General features: G+C 47.7%; 1 protein-coding gene across 1 annotated transcript; it reads left to right on the forward strand.

Moving 5' to 3' along the window:
• Positions 1–1,083: 1,083 nt before the first annotated feature.
• Positions 1,084–17,054, forward strand: FNDC7 (fibronectin type III domain containing 7; the record flags this gene model as incomplete). Its single annotated transcript, XM_081121866.1, has 12 exons — positions 1,084–1,146; positions 1,636–1,654; positions 4,760–5,014; positions 5,786–6,046; positions 7,041–7,298; positions 8,400–8,654; positions 10,087–10,344; positions 11,237–11,491; positions 12,139–12,393; positions 13,987–14,247; positions 15,907–15,936; positions 17,023–17,054. 12 exons carry the CDS (start codon positions 1,084–1,086, stop codon positions 17,052–17,054), a joined length of 2,202 nt encoding a protein of 733 aa, XP_080977992.1.
• Between the last annotated feature and the right edge of the window lie 1,837 nt (positions 17,055–18,891).

An 18,891-nucleotide genomic window follows, 5' to 3' on the forward strand; every position in this document is an offset into this window, starting at 1 on the left:
GAAACTTCTGTTGAAAACCACTTTATAGGTTTGCTGTCAGAAAAACCTAATTCTAACTAGAGATTTTATACCTGGACTTGTATACCAAATAAAGCCAGAGATACTGAGCACTAGCTTAGAGAAGGAGATCAGGTATCAGGGTGGTCCTGGGGATGGAGGAATTTACTCTGCTCATCAAGGACCTCCCACTATCTTTCCCAGGACAGGGACGTGCTCCTGCCCTTTCATCTTTATTTATTTTGAGATACAATTGAACAACAGCAAAAAAAAAAAAAAAAGATAATTGACATACAACACTGTGTAAATTTGAGGTGTACAAAGTGTTGGTTTGACACATTTATATATTACAACGTGATTGCTACAGTAGCGTTTGCTAAACACCTCTGTCGCATCATCGAATTATTTCTTTTTTGTGTGGAAACCGGTGAAGATCTAGTCTCTTAACTCAGGTTTATAATTCAGCACTGTGGACTATAATCAGCATGCTGTGCATTAGGCCTCCAGGACTTATTGATCTGCTAGTTGGAAGTTCATACCCATGAGAACATCTCCTTAATGCCCCCCCCCCAACCCCCTGCCCTTCCATCTTCCAAATGGAAGTTTTGCAGCAAATTGCTCCCAACAGCAGACTGATCACTTCCTACAGAGAAAAGAAGAGCAACAAAGACCGGAAAGGATAAATAAAATTGGTCAGGATTCCCAAGTTGGAAAGAACTGTCCCTCTTTCTCAACAATTTTCTATACAGCTTTGTAACATTTTTATTTAGAAACAAAATATTTTTAAAAAAGAAATGGAGAGCATTCTGCATATCACCTTCAAACCCAGGATACAGTAGCTTTTTGGCCTGCTTGGCATGGCTTTCTTCAGCGCTCTTTTTTCAGTCTTGGCAATCCCTGCCCCTGCCTGTCTCCAAGTGCCTCTAGTTACAAGTCAGCCCCACACTGAAGGGGAGGAGCTACTCTCCAGGGTCTGTTCCCAGCATCCCAGCCCACATCCCAGCGACCTACAGTGCTGCCCTCCTGGGGACCAAAGAGGACCCCCATCACTCCGTTTTGTGGCCCGTGAGTACCGGGTCGGACACGATGGCTGGTGGGCCCAAGAAATATTTGTCTTTGATTGGATTCAGTCTTCTCTGTCTTAAAATGGTGAGTTGACCATTCTGGCCTACCAGCAACTATTTTGGGGGGGGGGGGGGGAAGAAGACATTAGGGCCTAGGAGGTGAGGAGATAGAAATTAAAATACTTTGGACCATACCAAGATTGCGTATGTTTGCATGTTTGAAATGTGACGCAATTTACTAGAGGAAGAAAACAAAATTATCATTATAGTTTAAGAACAAAGATTTCTGAGAAATCTGTCAGCAGCTACTGACTTCGTTCAACAGGCAGATTCAGAGAGAAAAATGAAATAGTAACGTGAGCTGCCTCCTGCCTCTGAATTCTAGCTGGGATTGCTCCGTGGTAGATTCGAGTGTGGAGCAATGATCTGTGCAATAAACACTGTGTAGACTGAAAGACTGCTCACATGATGTGTGAAAATGTGATGAATTTATTACCCCCCTGATTGATGTTTTCACATTTCCCCAGATGGTGTTCTTCTTTATGGTTCTAATTTTCTAAACCTTCCTTTTCAGGTTGCTTCAGCAAACACAGGTAAAGTCTTAGAAAAGTTTTTTATTAAAATCTCAAGATTCTCTAATTAAAAAATGATTTTACACTTCTAATATTGCATAGTTAAAATGTAGACAATGATAACGCAGAACTAGAAAAGGGCTTTAAAAAAAAAACAACACAATTTTATTACCATTTTTCTTGAATAAATGACTGAAGGCACAGATAATTTCCCTAAAGGCCTCTCCTAACTCATACATTCTAGAAATCTCAGCCCCCCCAGAATGGAAATATGTATTCAATGGGATTAAGATGATCTGGAGGGACCTTATAATATCGATTATATCACCAGTAAACTCTCATACCAATTGAACATATGAACAATTTTAGTTTATTATTTTATCTATACCCTCGTAAAGAATGTATAGATAAGGCAATTTCAAATTTGATATTAAACATGGCTGAGCCATAAAATGCATGCATATACAATAGTTTCTTAAAAAATCATTTCATGCTTTATTCTTACTTATTCTCGAGAAGCCTTTAGAATTGAGCAGGAAACTATGAGGCCTGTCCAGCCACATACAGAGTGATTTTTATAAGTGGCCTTTGGATAGCTCTGCTGCCTCCTGGAGGTCCCAGGACACATGCACTGAGGCCCCTGGAACCAGCTGGCTGTTGGAGAAAGTGGGGCCCCTGAGATGCTGACCACGCTGTCCGTCGACTCATCCCGGCTCCGTGGGTGGATGCGCTCCATCGCCCGTGTGGAGGCTTCCACTTGGGTGCGTGTGTTTTGATTCTCCCGGGCCCTGGCGTCAGCTGTCTGTCTGTGTCGGGCGCTGGGCGCTGCGGGCAAGGTCAGACCTCGGCTGGTGGGAAGCGCAGGTGCTGAGCATCCGAGGGCTTCCCTTCTGACTCGTCGGGATGGTTGGCCGCACCTCTAGGGAGAATGTTTTCTCTCCTCGGTGCGCAAGCGGGCCAAGCGCGGGACTGAGACCTCGTGAAGAGCTGCTCGTCACGGAGCCCAGCCGACCCGCTCAGGCTGCCCCTCTCTTTAAGGGAAACTGCAGGCGTGGGGATCCTCCGACTGCTGTTCCTGTTCAGATCCTGCCCTAGAACCTAGTGACAAACGGGCAAAGCAGGCAACCCATCTCTCCAGCCTGTGCTGGCCCCAGACTCCCCAAAATCTCGCCTTCCCTGGCACCCCTCCATGGCAGTGCCATGCAAGCTGGCTTTTCCGAACCCAAGACTTATGGTCCTGGCGCACACACACACACACACACACACACACACACACACACACACTGGCCCTTCCTACCTTTCAAAGTCCCCTTACATACACTCCTTTTTTTAATTTTTATTTTTAGAGAGAGAGGGGAAGGGAGAGGGGTAGCGAAGCATCGATGAGAAACATCGATTGGCTGCCTCTCGCATGCCCCCTGCCAGGGATCGAGCCCACATGGGCCCGGACCTGGAATCAAACCGGTGACCTCTTCGTTCACGGGTCGACGCTCAGTCACTGAGCCACACCGGCTGAGCTTGTATACACTATTTCACTTCATCTGTACAACAGTCCTGAGATGCAGGCATTTTGCATTTCAATGTAAATTTTAATACGTAGGTATTATTAATGTTGGACGTTCTCCAGGGAGAAAACGGAGACTAGAAGATGTTAAATGACTCGTACATGTTCACAAGCAAAAGTAAATGGCTCCCACCCAGAGTTCCTGAGTCCAAACCCTTTGCTGTTTTTCACCAGCAGGCCCTGAGCTTCATCCTGCTGAAACCGGCTTCGTGTATGACTCCTTCCAGGCAAATGTGCCTCTCCCGGCTCGATTCAACAGGGCAAGTCTGGGGGAGTCTTCAGGCCCCTTGACAGGCCTGCAGGGAAGTCATCTGTGACCTGCTGGTCTTTTATATTCCTCTCCAGCTGCTCCGCAAATGCACCGTCAGGCCTCCTGTGTCAGTGGCTGGTTTGGTTGTCACTTTCCCAGGAAGTTATTCCATCCTGTTGAGCAAGACTGGTTGACATGGGAGATAAACTGTGGGGACAATGGAAACAGAAGGAGCTGAGAGACATAGCATACTGCACAGGACGAATAACTTGAGGAGCGGGAAAGGGGTGGGTGAGTGGGAGGGATGAAACGGGGAGCCCCTGTTGAGGCTTTCTACCCTGCAGGGGAGAGAGGGGACATCCAGCTCCCTGCAGAGTCTGTTTCTGCTGGCAAATGGCTGGGATGGGCAGGCCTGCCACCTCCCCCAGCATACAGAACCGTCATCATTTCCTTCCGATGGCTAAGGAGACACTCTGGGTCACGTTCAAGGAATGCCTGGCCAGTGCACAGTGGAGACTTTGTTCATTCTTGTGGCATGGCTCTGTCTGAGACGCTGCCAAAGCCAACCCTCTGGGCTATTGGTGCAGAAAGAGAAGGGTGTCTGTATGTCGCACATGGGGATTTGGCAGGAGGGGGCTGCCGGGGGGAGGGGGTGATACTGGCAAGTCACACATTTGGTCTGTGATGACGCTTCCTCCTCTTTGCCCTATAGTCAACGCGTTGCCCTTTAGTTTTGAGTTTGGCATGTAGTGATGTTACCCCTAAACCGAAAAGGCCAGGTGCCAGTTTCAAACCTGAGACCCAGCTATTTTTGCTTGACCTTTTCTTGCTCTTGGGTCTACATCTGGAGCATTTTTGTGTCTGTGGGATTTTTGCAAAGCAGCGAATCTGATCACCATGCTGTGCCTCCCACCCGATGCCGAAAGTCTAGGAATGTCTAGTATGAGCTTGTGACATAAACATTCGTATCTTCCTGGCAAACTGTGGCCGGGCCCAGGTGAGCAGGGACCGGAGCAGCCCGGTTTATGCTGAGGCAGATATTTTGACAGAGAAAGGGGGAATAAAGCCGATTTTTATTTTATACAGAACAATCTGAAAATGGTCCCATTCTAATAATATGAAAGGTTCTCTTCCGGAAGGTAGCTTTGCCTTTCTTTTTCTCTCTTGTTTTGTTTTTTTAAATCTGGAAAGTAAGGGCAGAGACAATGTCTGAAGGATGGCGCGAAAATGATGTCGTTTGCCAAGTAAAATGCTGAAGGAAGTAATTCTTACAGGTGTTGTAGCTAATGTACAACTTCACCGTCTCTTTCAGCTCCTGAAATACCCACTATTGATCAGGCATACTCCAAAATCAGCAACAGTATCACTGTGGAATGGGCTACCGTGCCCGGGGCCACCAGTTATCTCCTCACAGCCAAAGATGGGGACACCGTCATTGAAACCACGGTGGCCAACTCCCCAGGCACTGTGACGGGCCTGAAGGCTGCCACCTCGTACCAGATCACCGTCAGATCCATCAGTGCTGCTGGGAGAAGCCAGGCATCCCCTCCAAAGCAGGCAAAGACAGGTAACTGGATGCCCACCCTCCGTGGAGCCATGGTTTGTGATATGGATCGGTTACACTGAGGCTGCAATTGCATGATGTCATTTGGGGTCACGTGGGTGCCTATGACTCAGGGCCCAGGTGTAAAAGCCACCAAATGATGTCTTTGGGGAATCTGGTTATCTTCGGAGAAGGTGGCATTTAGATGCTTTGGAAAAGAACCATCCCTGGGCATTTTTAGAATTCTCCCTGCTTGTAAATCTCTGGAAAAGGGATTTTTCGGTTTTTGACCTCAGTTACCCATCAAGACCATGCTGAATAAAGAATGCTGAGGGGGTTTTGCTGCACTTTGACTTGTTTGGAATAAACACATTTGGAGTTTGTCATCAGTGTAATTTAAATGGATTCGATAAAGTTGTACCCAGGCACATTTCTGAGAGGTTCTGTGTAATAAAACAGTACAGACCATCATGTCCCGCACTGACTCATATGATGATTCCAGGGATGATTTATCTAATTTCTCACCATCCTCCGGTTTATAGTAATGCCTAGAATTCCTGTGATGAACTATTTATAATCAACACACACTGAAATAGTAATTCTTATGTTTTTATTAAAATAGCAATTTTTTTTTTTTTAAATAGCAATTCTTCATGAAACTCTGCATGGATCCTTTTGCAAAGCAAATCGTTATTTCATGACATGGATCACCAACCTCAGAATACATATTCCTAGATACGAATTCTCCTCGACCAAACCTCTGTAACACAAACACACGCGTCTCTGTCTTTGCAGTGCTGGCTGCCCCGATTCTAGAAGTGAGCTCTCCAAGTCCAGACTCGATTCTCGTGCACTGGGGAGCTGTGTACATGGCCACCGGATTCTCCGTGTCCATTATGCGTGCCAATGGCTTGGGGAGAATATGGAAGGAGAACACCACAGACACCACCTTGACATTCACCAGTTTAGACGCCGGGACTCTCTACACCATCAAGGCCTACGCGTGGAATGCCAACGGGACCCCTGGGGATGACTCCACCTGCAACCAGAGAACAAGTAAGGCTCAGCTCAGCCCCCACACCTGCATTTTGATTGACGAGAGGGGCTGCGCATGGGATCTGTCGAGAGCAGTGTTAAGCGCTGAGCACAGAGCAGCTGGCTCAGCTATTTAAATGTATGAGTTTATTTATAGTGCCCTGTCTGGTCCCCCTTTGGTAGCTTAAATGCTTACTGCATGAATAAAGAAATGCTCATTTCGTAGCAGATGTAACTAGTTAAGATGATGTCGTTAGGGTGGCCCTAATCCAGTATCACTCATGTCCTTATAAAAAAAGGGAAATTTGACCCTGGCCTGTGTTGTTCAGTGTCGGCTCATGCACAGAAGGGTCACAGGTTCGATTCCCGGTCTAGAGCATGTACCTGGGTTGCAGGTTCAGTCCCTGGCCCCAGTCAGGGCGCATGCAGGAGGCAACCAATCGATGTTTCTCTCTCTCTCTCTCCCCATCCCTCTCTTCCACTCTCTCTAAAAATCAACAGAAAAAATATCCTTGAGTGAGGATTAATAACAACAACAAAAAAGAGATTAAATTCGGGCACAGACATACACATACAGGTAGACTGCTATATGAGCATGAGCTCTACCATCTATCTACAAGCTAAGGAGAAACGGATCCTTTCTCAAAGTCCTCAGAAGGAACCCACCCTGCCAACACCTTGATTTCAGGCTTCCAGCCTCCAGGACTGCGAGATAATACATTTCTGTTGTTTCAGCCACCTAATATGTGATACTTTGTTACAGCAGCCCCAGCAAAGTCAGGCTAAATAAACCCAAAGTCTCTAAAAACTTAAAACACGGGGACACAAACGCAAAGGAAGTTCTCTGGGAAACCAGCCGCCTCTAGGACATGACTCTTCCCGCCCCCAGCCTGGTGTAGACACTCCCTCTGCCCCTCTCTGCCCGAGAATCCTTCTATCCAAGCACTTGTTAGGCCAAATCTCACTCGGGTTCTTGAGGCTACTGCAAGATCGCAACTGTTTCTCAAAAACGCAGGTCCTCGTGCTCCTGCGGACATTGGAGTCTCTTTCGATAGCGGGGCTCTGAAGGCGTCTGTCTCATGGGCCCCGACGGAAGGAGCTTTCAACTACACGGCGGTGGCTGTGGGCGACAGCTCCGAGCTGAGCTGCAGCACGACGCTCAGTGGCTGCACCATCGCGCCCCTCCGGTGCGGGACGGAGTACCGGATCTCCGTGGCAGCCAGGAACGACGCTGGAGCCAGCCGGTCGGCTTCGGCGGTGACCCTGAAAACCGGTAGGTGACCGGTAGGTCACTGGGGGGGGGGGAGCCAAAGGGACCGCCACTCGGAAGCAGGTGAAGCGAAAAGGAAAGCTGGGCTAAGTGAAAGCACTGCGTCGGATGCGCCGATGCGTTTGAGTGATGTTGACTGTGAAACCAAAAAGGAGGCCCGGTTCCTATTGCAGGTCTTCCCTCACTTAGTTTCTTTTTCGTCTGTAAGGTTGTAAAATTGTAACCCCCAGTGTGAGTCACACACGTTCTGACTGCACGGTACAGATAGGGGCCTCTTCCTCGCATGGTGTTGCACAGACCTAGGCTTGCGGGAGCTATTTTCTAAGATAAAGATGGGCTGTCTGTAGTTCTGAGTATGTGTCTAGATATCTCCCCATTTTCATTCTTATCAAAGACATAAAGACATACGGACGTGGAGGTTTACTCCTTTGTTTAGAAATAGCTACGTGTCTGGGGGATGCGGACTGACATTTATCGAAGACCTACTATGTCCCGGTCATTATACGTTCATCATTTTATTTAATTCTCGTGACCACTCAGTGAGGTAGGTTCTGTTATCTCTTTTTTTAGATAAGAAAATAGAAACTTAGAGAAGTTCAATAATTTTTCCAAGGGTCCAATGATGTTCAGTTCCTGCACCATCTGGAATTCAAGCCTAAGTTTGTCCGATTTCACTTCTCTAAGCCAAAGAAAATGTAGATAACTACGACAATGTCCATATCAATAAAAGAACTATGTTTAGAAAGTTCTATGTGTTTCCTGGGCCTGAAAACTGTGATTTCTATTAGAGATGACTAAAATTTTAAAAGCTTGGGGCCCAAAAGAATCAACTTCAGTTGAATTCATTCCTTCAGAAGACTTCATTTCATGCCAATCCTGGCACTGCCTTCACCAGAAGCAATATTAACGCAATATTGACCAATCCGTGCCCGTTTCTGACACAGTCTAGCGTGTGTGTAGGGTGTGAGATAGATTTCAGGACATGTAAGAATGTCTTATTGGCTTGCACATACTGTTCGATGTAGTCTTCCTCTGGCATCCTGGACAACTGCGAAGCTACAAAGAAAAGTCTCTCGCAGCTATTTATTATACGTGATTTCCTAGTTGCATGTGCACCTGGAAGAGTGACGATCCAAGAAGATCCCCCTGGCCACCTGTCTGTGTCGTGGTCCAACGTAGACCTGGGTGATTACTACGTGGCCTTTGTGAAGAGTGATGACGGCTTGGAAGTCCACTGCAACACGTCCCTCACCCAGTGCGACTTCCTGTCCGAATGTGGCTTCACTTATTTCATCAGCGTTTTTGCCTATAACAAGGCAGGGCAGAGCCCTCTGGGTGACGTGTTCAATCACACCACAGGTAAGTCGCACCTGGTGCTCATGAAGGGCGCCCTGAGTTCACTACGTGTAGCAGCAGAATGGATCACCTGTTACCTGGGCCCCCCTCGGGGTCGCTCGGGGGGCCAAGAATGGAAAGTGAGTTTCTTCCTTCACACTTTCCAGACTAGGAGGTTTTTGGCTTCGTGGACCTAAGTTTAACAAGAAGGCAAGGTTTCAGAGAGAAACGGGGGCGGGGGAGGAGAATGTAGTTGTTTAACCCTGCTCTGAAAACTTGAACCCTCCACCAAGGCCTACTCAGTGTTCAGCCTGGTGCTGGATGCTGAGGGGAATGTCTCAGGAGTTCATTCCTTCCCCCAAAGCAGGAAACAGATGCAAAGACCCTACATGGTGTAGAGGGCTTTGCCGAGGACTCCTGGGTTCAAGTCCTAACGTGACCACCAACGAATTTGTGAAATGGAGACAATGACGTCTACCTTGCTAGTTCCTTAGCATCCCCCACTGCAGAATGAGACAAATAATAAGTCATGAGAAGATGAACACGAAAAGGCACAATGCGAGTATTTTTATTAGCACCATTATTGCTGTTACTATTAATCTCCACTAGGCTAGGATCTTCCAGGGGGCAGGGATTATGTTTCATTCATCTCTTCATCCTCAGTGCCTATCCCAGTGTGACTGGCATATGCGAGATGCTCGATTTTTGAACAGTGAGTGGAGTGAGCGACTTAAAATTAATCAACTATGTTTACTGATAAGAATACTACAATATAGTTGTAAAAAAAAAAAAATACTAGCTGGATTATAATACATTTTTACCAGGATGAGGGAACCCAATAATCAATGCCTTTGGAATTTGGGGTAAGAGGCCTCCAGGCCTCAAGAGCCCAGGAGGCTCTTCCGGCGGGCGTGACCTTGAGCTGGATCTCCAAGGATGGGCGGGGGGTAGGTGGGGCAAGAGCGTCCCAGGGACACTCGAAGCGGAGTTGGACATCGGTCAGAATTTGTCTGTGAGGTGCTGCAGGGTCTCTTCTAAAATCCACTAACATGATGCTGCGTGCCCCCCTCTGCCCCCCAGTTGTCTCCGGTTCAGCATCTGGAAAGACCGATCGGATCTAGCAGTTAGACCGAGGGTGGTTTTGTCAGGCCGAAGAGGGGAGCGGCATTCCAGCCGAGGGGTCAGCCGTCTGTGAGGCACAGGGAAGTGAGAGCACTGGTGTGATGGGGAGCTGAGGGGTCTGGCGGCAGGGGGCCCAGGCCGGTGCAGCTGGTAATGAACTTGAATGTCATGCTTAGAGGACTCATCCTCCAAGTGGCTGGTGTTAGGACAGCCCCGTAGGAGGGCCTTGCAGTAATTTGGGACAGAGACAGAGTCTGCGCGCGGGGAGGTCTGCGGCCCCTGAGGACAGTGTTGCTCCTGTGCTGACCCCCCCTCCCCCTGTTCCCGCATCCAGCTCCCTGCTGTCCTAGTGACATCAGCCCTGTGTTGGTGTCCAGTGACAGAGTGGAGGTCGTCTGGTCTCCTGTCCGCGGTGCCGAACTCTACCAAACCAAGGCCGTGGGCGGGCTCGACGCGGTCGAGTGCAACGACACGGCGCCGGCCTGCACCCTCTCGGCTCTGCAGTGCGACACCGAGTACAACATCACCGTGTATTCCTTCAGCGAAGCCCGGGGCAGCAACACGTCCTGTGCTTCCCGATTCGTGACCACGGGTACGATACAGCTGCGACTTCCCCGCCGAAGTCTGCCCCACCCGCCCCTGCTGCGTCCCTCGGGAGGGGCCTCCAGCAAGAACTGCAAAAAGGCTGCCTTCCACTAACCACTCTGTGCTGGGACTGTTATTTATATATATGTGAAAATAATAGTCCCAGCAAAGAGTGGGATATATATATATATATATATTTATATTTATATTTATATATTTATAATTTTTAAATATGTTTCTATTGATTTTTTAAAAATATATCATTATTGATTTCAGAGAAAGGAAGAGAGAGAGAGAGAGAGAGAGAGAGAAACATCAATGATGAGAGTCATTGATGGGCTGCCTCCCACACGCCCCCTACTGGGGATCGAGCCCGCAACCCAGGCATGTGCCCTGACCGGGGATCGAACTGGGGACCCCTTGGTGCATGGGGCATTGCTCATCCAACTGAGCCACACCAGCCAGGCTGCTGGGACCATTAGAGCCCGAGGGGAGGCAGAAGGGAAGGTGGAAGAGGGAAACGTGGAAAAAAGAAAACAAAAGGGGAGATCATGAGGATGGTGGGAGGTTTTGCCTGTCAGCCATTCACTTCCCCTACCTTTGGGGACCCTGCCTGTACTCACACCTTGAAGGTTAAGACCCCAAAGGTTTGTCTTAATTACTTTTGCTTTTGGAGTCCACAACGTAGCATCTTCCAGCGAGTCCGACGCTCTAGGAACCCGAACCCTATGTCGATGGCTTCAAGGGTGCACACAAAGACTGTGAATTCGGCCTCCACCCGTGGGGTGGTTGAAAGTGATACTGAGCTCATTTGGGGGAGAAAGTCGGTTTTAGGGCAAATGGCACAGGTGATCATTTTTGACGCTCACCGTTTCCGTTAATAATCTAAACCCTCTTAGCTCCTTGCAGTCCTGAAATAAAAAGCGTCTCGAAGGATGCCTCCTCCGCGGTCCACGTGCACTGGAGATCCAGTAACGAGGGCACTACCTACACGGTGACGGCGAGGGGAGCGGGGGGGCTGTACCGGTGCAGCAGCGCCGGCCGGTCCTGCGCCCTCGGGGGCCTGCCCTGCGGCTCCGTGTTCTCCGTCACCGCGGTGGCCGAGACGCGGGCCGGCCGGAGCCTGCCCAGCTATAGCGTGCCCCTGGAAACCGGTAAGTGGCAGCCACCAGCTTTGGACATTATTTTCTCTTATAGGACAACGACAGAAGGCACTTGGGACTATAAAAGTTGAAACGTAAGAAGCCGCAGGATAGAGATGACTCTAAATACATTAAGAAGACTCTAGATATCCCGCTATGCTATACAGCGGGTCCCTAAAAAACTGAGGCTCGGCTGTGGTACTTGTAGGTGGCGAGGAATGTTTCTAGCTTTTGTACCAATTATATGCCATGAAATGCATGAGAAACGCAAAAAAAACTTAATTACGAATGCTGTGAAATTGGGGAAGAATGTTATATCGGGAGAAGGGGGTGCACGCAACTGCTGCTTTGGAATTTGCAACTGGAGTCGTTAGAGTTGGGGGACAACAAAGGGTCTTCTTATTCTGGAAACAATGGGGGGAACCTCGTATTACCCACAGCCAGTCAGGGCATCGTGTTCTTGGGGAAAGTGCCCATCACGCATTCAGTTGATGTTAAATGATTTGTGAGAGGAAATGAGGTTTTGCTTAACAAAAGGAAATTTTTATTAACACTGAAGGTTTGAGAAGTGTAGGCTATTGAATGAGACACAGGCAAAATACCGCTCTTGGTCATTTTTCACAAATAACCCTGTTACATTCTGTTTTCCCTCGCTTCAGTGCCCTGCTGTCCAGCCAGTCTGACAGTGACGCAGGTCACCCAATCAGTCATCAACGTGAGCTGGACTGTTGGCACCGGGGCCCTAACCTATGTTACAGTTCTGGAGTCCCACACTGGACAGTCTAAGTGTCACACCCATCAAAACCACTGCCTCCTGGGATGCATCACTTGTGGCGTCAATTACACGGTGGCCCTAAAAGCAGTCAGCGCCACCGGGCTGACTGCAGACTGCACCTACCGACCCTATGCCTCTAGTAAGTGAATTCTCCCTCGGGCTCTACGGTCTCGCTCAAGGCCTTGACTGTCCATCTCAAATCCAGGCATAAGCCCTTCCTTCTGGTTGAAAAAAGATGCTGTCTCTCCTGGGAAAGAGTTTAACGATCAGTTCGTCGGGCCTGTCGCAGGACACGGGACAGGAGAGCTGAAATATAGTTTTGCCATCCCAGGGGTAGTAGAAAGAGTGTGAAACTAGGAGTCTAAAGACGTGGCTTCTTAGAAGCTGGGTTGCCTTATCTCCCCTGGTTTTGTTTCCTCACTGGGAAGAGAGAGAGAAGTAATCATACCGTGAGAGCATTTATAGTAAGTCGGTTTATGCCGTCTTCTGGCCCGCTATCTTTCTTTAGATTTGCTGCCTAAGTTCTCAGCCTGATATCCAGTTCTGGGAATGTGGTCCTTTGCTTAGCTTCACACACATACACCCCAAAATTGTTTTAAGAATAAATCCAGTGGGCCTGATGATCTATAACTGATTTTTTATTAATATTATTATACAACAAAATCTTTATTTTAGTTACCGAGGAAGCCACCATCTGGTGCCCTGCTTGACACCTAACGTGTGACCCACTCGAGGCATTTGGAAAAAGAGAAAAAAAGCACCTAGTCAGCCAGCGCGGGGGAAGTGTGACCGGCAGGGCTTGGTCGCCTGCCTGTTGTGTAAGCGGCGGCTCCCCTGGCATCACGCTGCTCAGCTCAGCCCCATAGGTCTTCTCGATTAAAGCCGAAGGCAGTTGATGATATTTAAATTCAGTCCCACTAGAATCATATGAAACTAGGATAACGGGAGGGCTCTTGACAAGGATTCTGTACATTTGACTCACAAGTTTTGACTCAAGTACAACATGTATCTGTCAAGTGTGACTGTTTGACTCACCATTGCTATTAATAAACCATGCACAGCCTGGCCGGGTGTGGCTCAGTGGTTGAGCGTCGACCTAGGATCCAGGTGATCGGGGTTCGATTCCCAGTCAGGGCACATGCCCAGGTTGTGGGCTCGATCAATGACTCTCTCATCATTGATGTTTCTATCTCTCTCTCTGCCTGTCCTTTCCTCTCTCTGAAATCAATAAAGATATGTTTAAAAATAATAATAATACTCCATGCACACCCTGGCCGGTGTGCTCTGTTGGTTGGGTGTTGTCCTTTGTATGGAGAGGTCACTGGTTCGATTCCCGGTCAGGGCACATGCCCAGGTTGCAGGCTCATCCCCAGTAGGGCACGTGCAGGAGGCAGCTGATCAATGTTTCTCTTTCTCCGTCACTTCCTCTCTCTAAAATCGATAAAAAACATATTTAATAAAAGATCCATGCCCCTCACACACTTGGATTTATTTTCTTTTTTTTTCCTTTCTTTTCTTATGTCTTTTTACAGCCTCGCGCGTTTCCTTCACTGTGTTTACGTGTCGGTTTCTGATCATGTCGCCCACCGTGGAAAGAACCGAGTCCCTCTTCAAATCTTGCTCTCTTCATGCGTTATTTAGAATAGGTGGCTTATATTGTTCCCCCGTAGTGATAAAGGCCATGTCTGCGTGATGGGGAGTAAGTGGTCCGTGTCTGGTTTTGATCTTCCAGGTGCCTGCTGCCCGCTGGGGGTGAAGTTGTATAGGCTGGGCCCTAATGGCATCCGGATCGACTGGCAGGCCGCCAGGGGCTCTGCCAACTACAGCACTGACCTCTACGGCTCCAAGGGCATTTTCACCTGTTCCCCAAGCTCCGGCCTCAGTTTCTGTGACGTCGCTGAGATACCCTGTGGGGACGTATACACCGTGATGGTCTCACCGGTGGCTGAGACAGGACTGAAGCTCACCTTCTGTCCGAAAAAAATATATTCAGGTAGAGCAAGTTATGACCCTTTGTTTAAAACTAACCCTCACGCCAATCTATGAATGGAGACTCAGAGCAGTCACCCTCACCTGAGGGAAGGGAGATCAAAGAGGGTACGACATTTCTACACCCCGCAGGCAGATTCTGGCTGCTGGGGACCCCCTGGCTTCTTGGGACTCGTGATGCTTTATTATTATTTGATTTGGAGACACTCTGTCTTCCCTCTCTGTCTCTTCTCCTTCAGGTAAAGGACCAGATGCTCGCTGCTTAAATAGTAAAACTGATTTAAAGATTTTTTTTTTATTGATTTTTAGAGAGAGAGGAAGGGAGAGGGAGAGAGAGAAACATCGCTGTGAGAGCGAAACATTGATCAGCTGCCTCCTGCACGCACCCTACTGGGGACGGAGCCTGCAACCCAGGCATGTGCCCTGGCCGGGAATCAAACCGGCAGCCTTTTGGTGAACTGGGTGGGTGATGCCCAACCAACCGAGCCACACCAGGGCGGGGATAGATTTTTTAACACAGTCTTAGAGATAATGATGGACACCTTGGAATGTTGGAAATTAAGATACTTAAACTTTTATTTGCACAGATTCAGACTTATGACTGAGGAAGAGTTGGGGAATCAGAAAAAAAACCCATAAGAATTTATAAATCCTAAGTTGGGTTTGGCAATATGTGATCAAAAATCATGACCGTCAGCGAGTGCCATCTCACCAGAGCTGGCAGCAAAGCGCTAGCAATTCCCTGCTCTGTACTCCAGCACCGACCTTCTGCCCCCTCGCCCAGGGCGTAGTCATGTATTTTTCTTTAAAAAAGAAAAGAGATGATGAAGCCTTCGAACACAGGAAGAGGGATAAATATTGGCTCAGAAATCTTCACGGGTAACCAGAATCTGAAATTTCCCATTATGTGTAGGTGGCAAGAAGGTTCGAGAGGGCTCCGGGAGGTGGAGCCAGGCCAGTTCCCCCTCGGGGGGCGTTCTCGCTGTCCTCGGCTGTCATGCTTCGATTCTTTATTTTTTCATTATCTCGTCCACAGGACAAGCTGGCCCAAAGCATGGCCCTCTGGGAAGGCACAGGAATAGGTTGTTGGGGTGTGTGATGAGCCTTAGGAAGAAGAGGCCACTGCTCATAACATATCTGCATAATGTTTTACAATTAATCAAGTGTTTTAAAATGTATCAAGTGTTTTCACTTTCAGTATTTCATTGAATGCTCAAAAAATATCTTGTTGAATGCTCCGTTTCCCTGGTAAAAACCATGCATTTGGGGGAAATTTTTTGGTTTTTTGTGTGTGTGTTTTTCAGTGTCGGTGATGCCTTACTCTGATAACTAGGACATTATTGTAAACGACTAATGCCTGTTATTTATTGAGTGCTACGTGCGGCCACTATTACAAGGGTTTACGTGTATTAATTGATTCCTATAATAACCCTATGAAGTTGGCATTCTTCTTCTTACCACTTATAGGTAAACTGAGGCACAGAGTAATGAAGTGACTTGCTCAAGGTCATATTGCTAGGAGCTATGTCCTTCTCCTGTCGCCCAAACTGGTTCTTATTTATTCCCTGGTTTACTTTCCCTTTATTCTTTCTTAAGTTTTATCTTTATCATCTTAAATATGTCAATAAGTATATTTGAAATGCTGTGTTTTTACTTATTGCAGTCACCTGCTCTGGAAGTACGCTTGGAATGGGTAAGTCGTTTTTCTCATGGATGAAATAGAAGGAGATTTTCTTGTTGCCTTTTAGGGTGACAGCGAAGTCAGGATCAAAGCTGACCCTTCAATTAGTCAGGAAGGCAAATGCTGGGGTATTTGCTTCTTGTTTGCATGGACAGATGTGCCCAGTGGAGGAAAAGGGTTGCTGAGAGGGAGACTGGGATCAAGATAACTTTTTTTTTTTTTTTAATCCTCATGTGAGGATATTTATCCCATTGCTTTTCAGAGAGAGTGTGGGGGGAAGACACAAAGAGATTGATTGGTTGCCTCCAGCATGCACCCTGACCGGGGGCCGAGCCTGCAATGGAGGTAAATGCCCTTGACCAGAATCGAATCTGAGACCCTTCAGTCTGAGGGCCGACGCTTTAAGCGCTGAGCAAAACTGGCTAGGGCGCAGCAATCTTTGTTTTAACGAGCCTGCCATGAGATTCTGAGGCATGCTAAGGTTTGAGAACCACGGCTCTAATTCAAGGAAGCTGCTTGGGTGCTGGAAACTTGATGCAGGTTGGAGGGAGGGGGCAAACGATCTGTTTGAGGTGACAGGGCTCTAACCAGAGGTAGACTGCAGGGCTGTGCCTGCCATCACTCTGTGGGATGTCCATCGTCTTCAGCACCCCGCTGCCTCAGGGTCTCCTACACATTCCAGGGAACTTTGGGGACATTTCCTCTTCACAACTATCCTCCGCAATTGATTTTTATTTTCTCTACACCACGTTTTCCAAGAACCATTACAATTTTGGAGCTCCCGGAGAACACAGCAGTTGGTCTGGGGTGGAGAGGAAAGTTCTTTGTCCTGGGTCCATAGTCTGAGTTCAGAGTTCTTTGGGAGTGCTCATTTCATGAAGCAAGACCGAGGTCCCCTGGTTAGTTAGGCTCTGCTAGTCAGGGCCTCTTGCCCTTTGAACAGTTCAGGCTCTTAATGGCCGGCTTCCTTCCCTTGAAATAGCATTTCAGATAAAAATGCTAATCTAAATCTCAGAGAGGTTTGAGGGCTTTTTATTTAAGAAAATGTCTTCATATTTCATGCATCTTGTGCCATATCGCCTCCCTTGTCCTTCTCAGTGATCTACAGAGGGAAGAGAAATGCAGATTGACAGAGTGAGCCAGGGTGACCACGGAAACTTGACCTAGTGAGTAATTTGAATTGACGTGGTGTGACTCAAAGGTAAAGATTTTTGTCTTTGTTTTTCAAAATTCTTCTCATACCTTTTGCAGGGTTGTCTCAGATGTTAGTGTGCCTAGAGATGGACAAGCTCTATTAGCCTACATGATGCTTCTAGGATAGGACAAGCTCTTTAGAAGAATGACTTTGACACCACTTCCGAGGGTGATGTCAGGTGTGTCGTCACCTGCATGGGACTTCAAGATGTGCTGCAGAGAGGACTCAGGAGAGACCTGGATCCAGAAAGTCCTCCGGAAGGCTCCCAGAGTAAGCTCCTGAGCTGGGCAAGTCCTGGATACATGAAATATCTGCTTAGGATTTTTCACATGCAGATTCGCCATGGACTTCAACACATCTGCTTCATAAGTGTTCCATCGACACCAGCACTGACCATATAGCCCTTTAACCATCCAAGGGCTGGAAAGATTCACTCCCAGAGAAAATCACATCAAGTCACCATACAGAAATGCCACTCATCCCCAAACAAACCACGAGGACTTCAGCGTAGGTTGGCTAGCAGCAGCTGCCAGGCCCACCCTGTCGTAACAAACACCCTCATCTCAAGTTGGAAGAAACCGAGCTGCTTGCAGGGTTCACCCAGCCAAAGCATCAGGCAGCGTGACATCTGCTGGAGCGCCTGGGAAAGCAGAGTTGTTGGCCTGTTGCTAGAAGGATCACAGCCATGCTTGTGAGTGTGCAAAGACTTTGGATGGAGAGACAGCCAGGGCCAGGACCTTGAACTGTGGCAGACTGACATATGTGCATCTTTGTGGGGAGGACCATCAGTTTTGGTGGCTGTATCCCCCAATCACATTGTAATCGTGTGTGTTTTTCATCTCTGGAAAGGCAGTAATTATATATAATATAAATCTGTTGTACCTAGAAAATTTTGTGTCCTTCAAATGCCAGTAAACTACCTATAAAATAGTACAAGTAGCATTTGTGTAACACACACACAACTACAGTGTTTATTCCCCTGAAGCATATCTGTGGAGCCAAGAACTGTAGTTAGGAACCACCACAGAATTCTGCCCGAAGGGAATTGGAGCATGGAGTTGGGCTTTGGGTAAACTGGAAGGGAGGGCAAACTTCCTTGTTTGTCTCCTTTCCCTTTCTGTGTAAGAATGATGAGAGATACATAATGTGTCATGGATAAGAGGTACTCCCCAGAGCATCTGCACTTGCAAAGGAGACAAGCCATAGACCTCTAACAATGGAATTTGCAGCCTCAGCTGGCACACACAGACGAGTGGTGAGTTTAGTTCACGTTTGTTCCAGTGAACGAACAGGGAACTCATTACTTAATACACCTCCCAGGTACCATATCCGGAGATTCTAACTCAGTAGGTCTGGGATCAGGCCTGAGAATCTCTAACTGTGACAAGCTCACCAGGTGATTCTGACTCCAAGTAGGGCCTCTTGTGTTGTTTTCAGCAATGCCATATGTTGTGCTTGAACCCACTTTATGGGTGATTTCATTTTTCATTTTGCTTTTCTCTCCTAAAGAGCAAACGCTGCCGGTTACCCCACAGACTGCTCTATTTGCTTTCGGTGTGACTCATCTGGTCTTTTTCCCCTACTCCACCACCTGCTGTGCCTCCCCACCAAGTGACTTAACTTCACTAGGTCTCAGTTTTCTTGTCTGGAAGGGTTGCTTTGGGGGCCAATGAGATAATCTGCTTACCACGGGTGCCTGGCCTAGAATAAGCACTCTGTAAATATCAGCATGATTATTAGCAGTAGTTAACAATTTCTGCTTCCCTAGGTGA

Source organism: Miniopterus schreibersii (genome assembly GCF_964146895.1).
Source record: "Miniopterus schreibersii genome assembly, chromosome: 19".
NCBI classification, from domain to species: domain Eukaryota; kingdom Metazoa; phylum Chordata; class Mammalia; order Chiroptera; family Miniopteridae; genus Miniopterus; species Miniopterus schreibersii.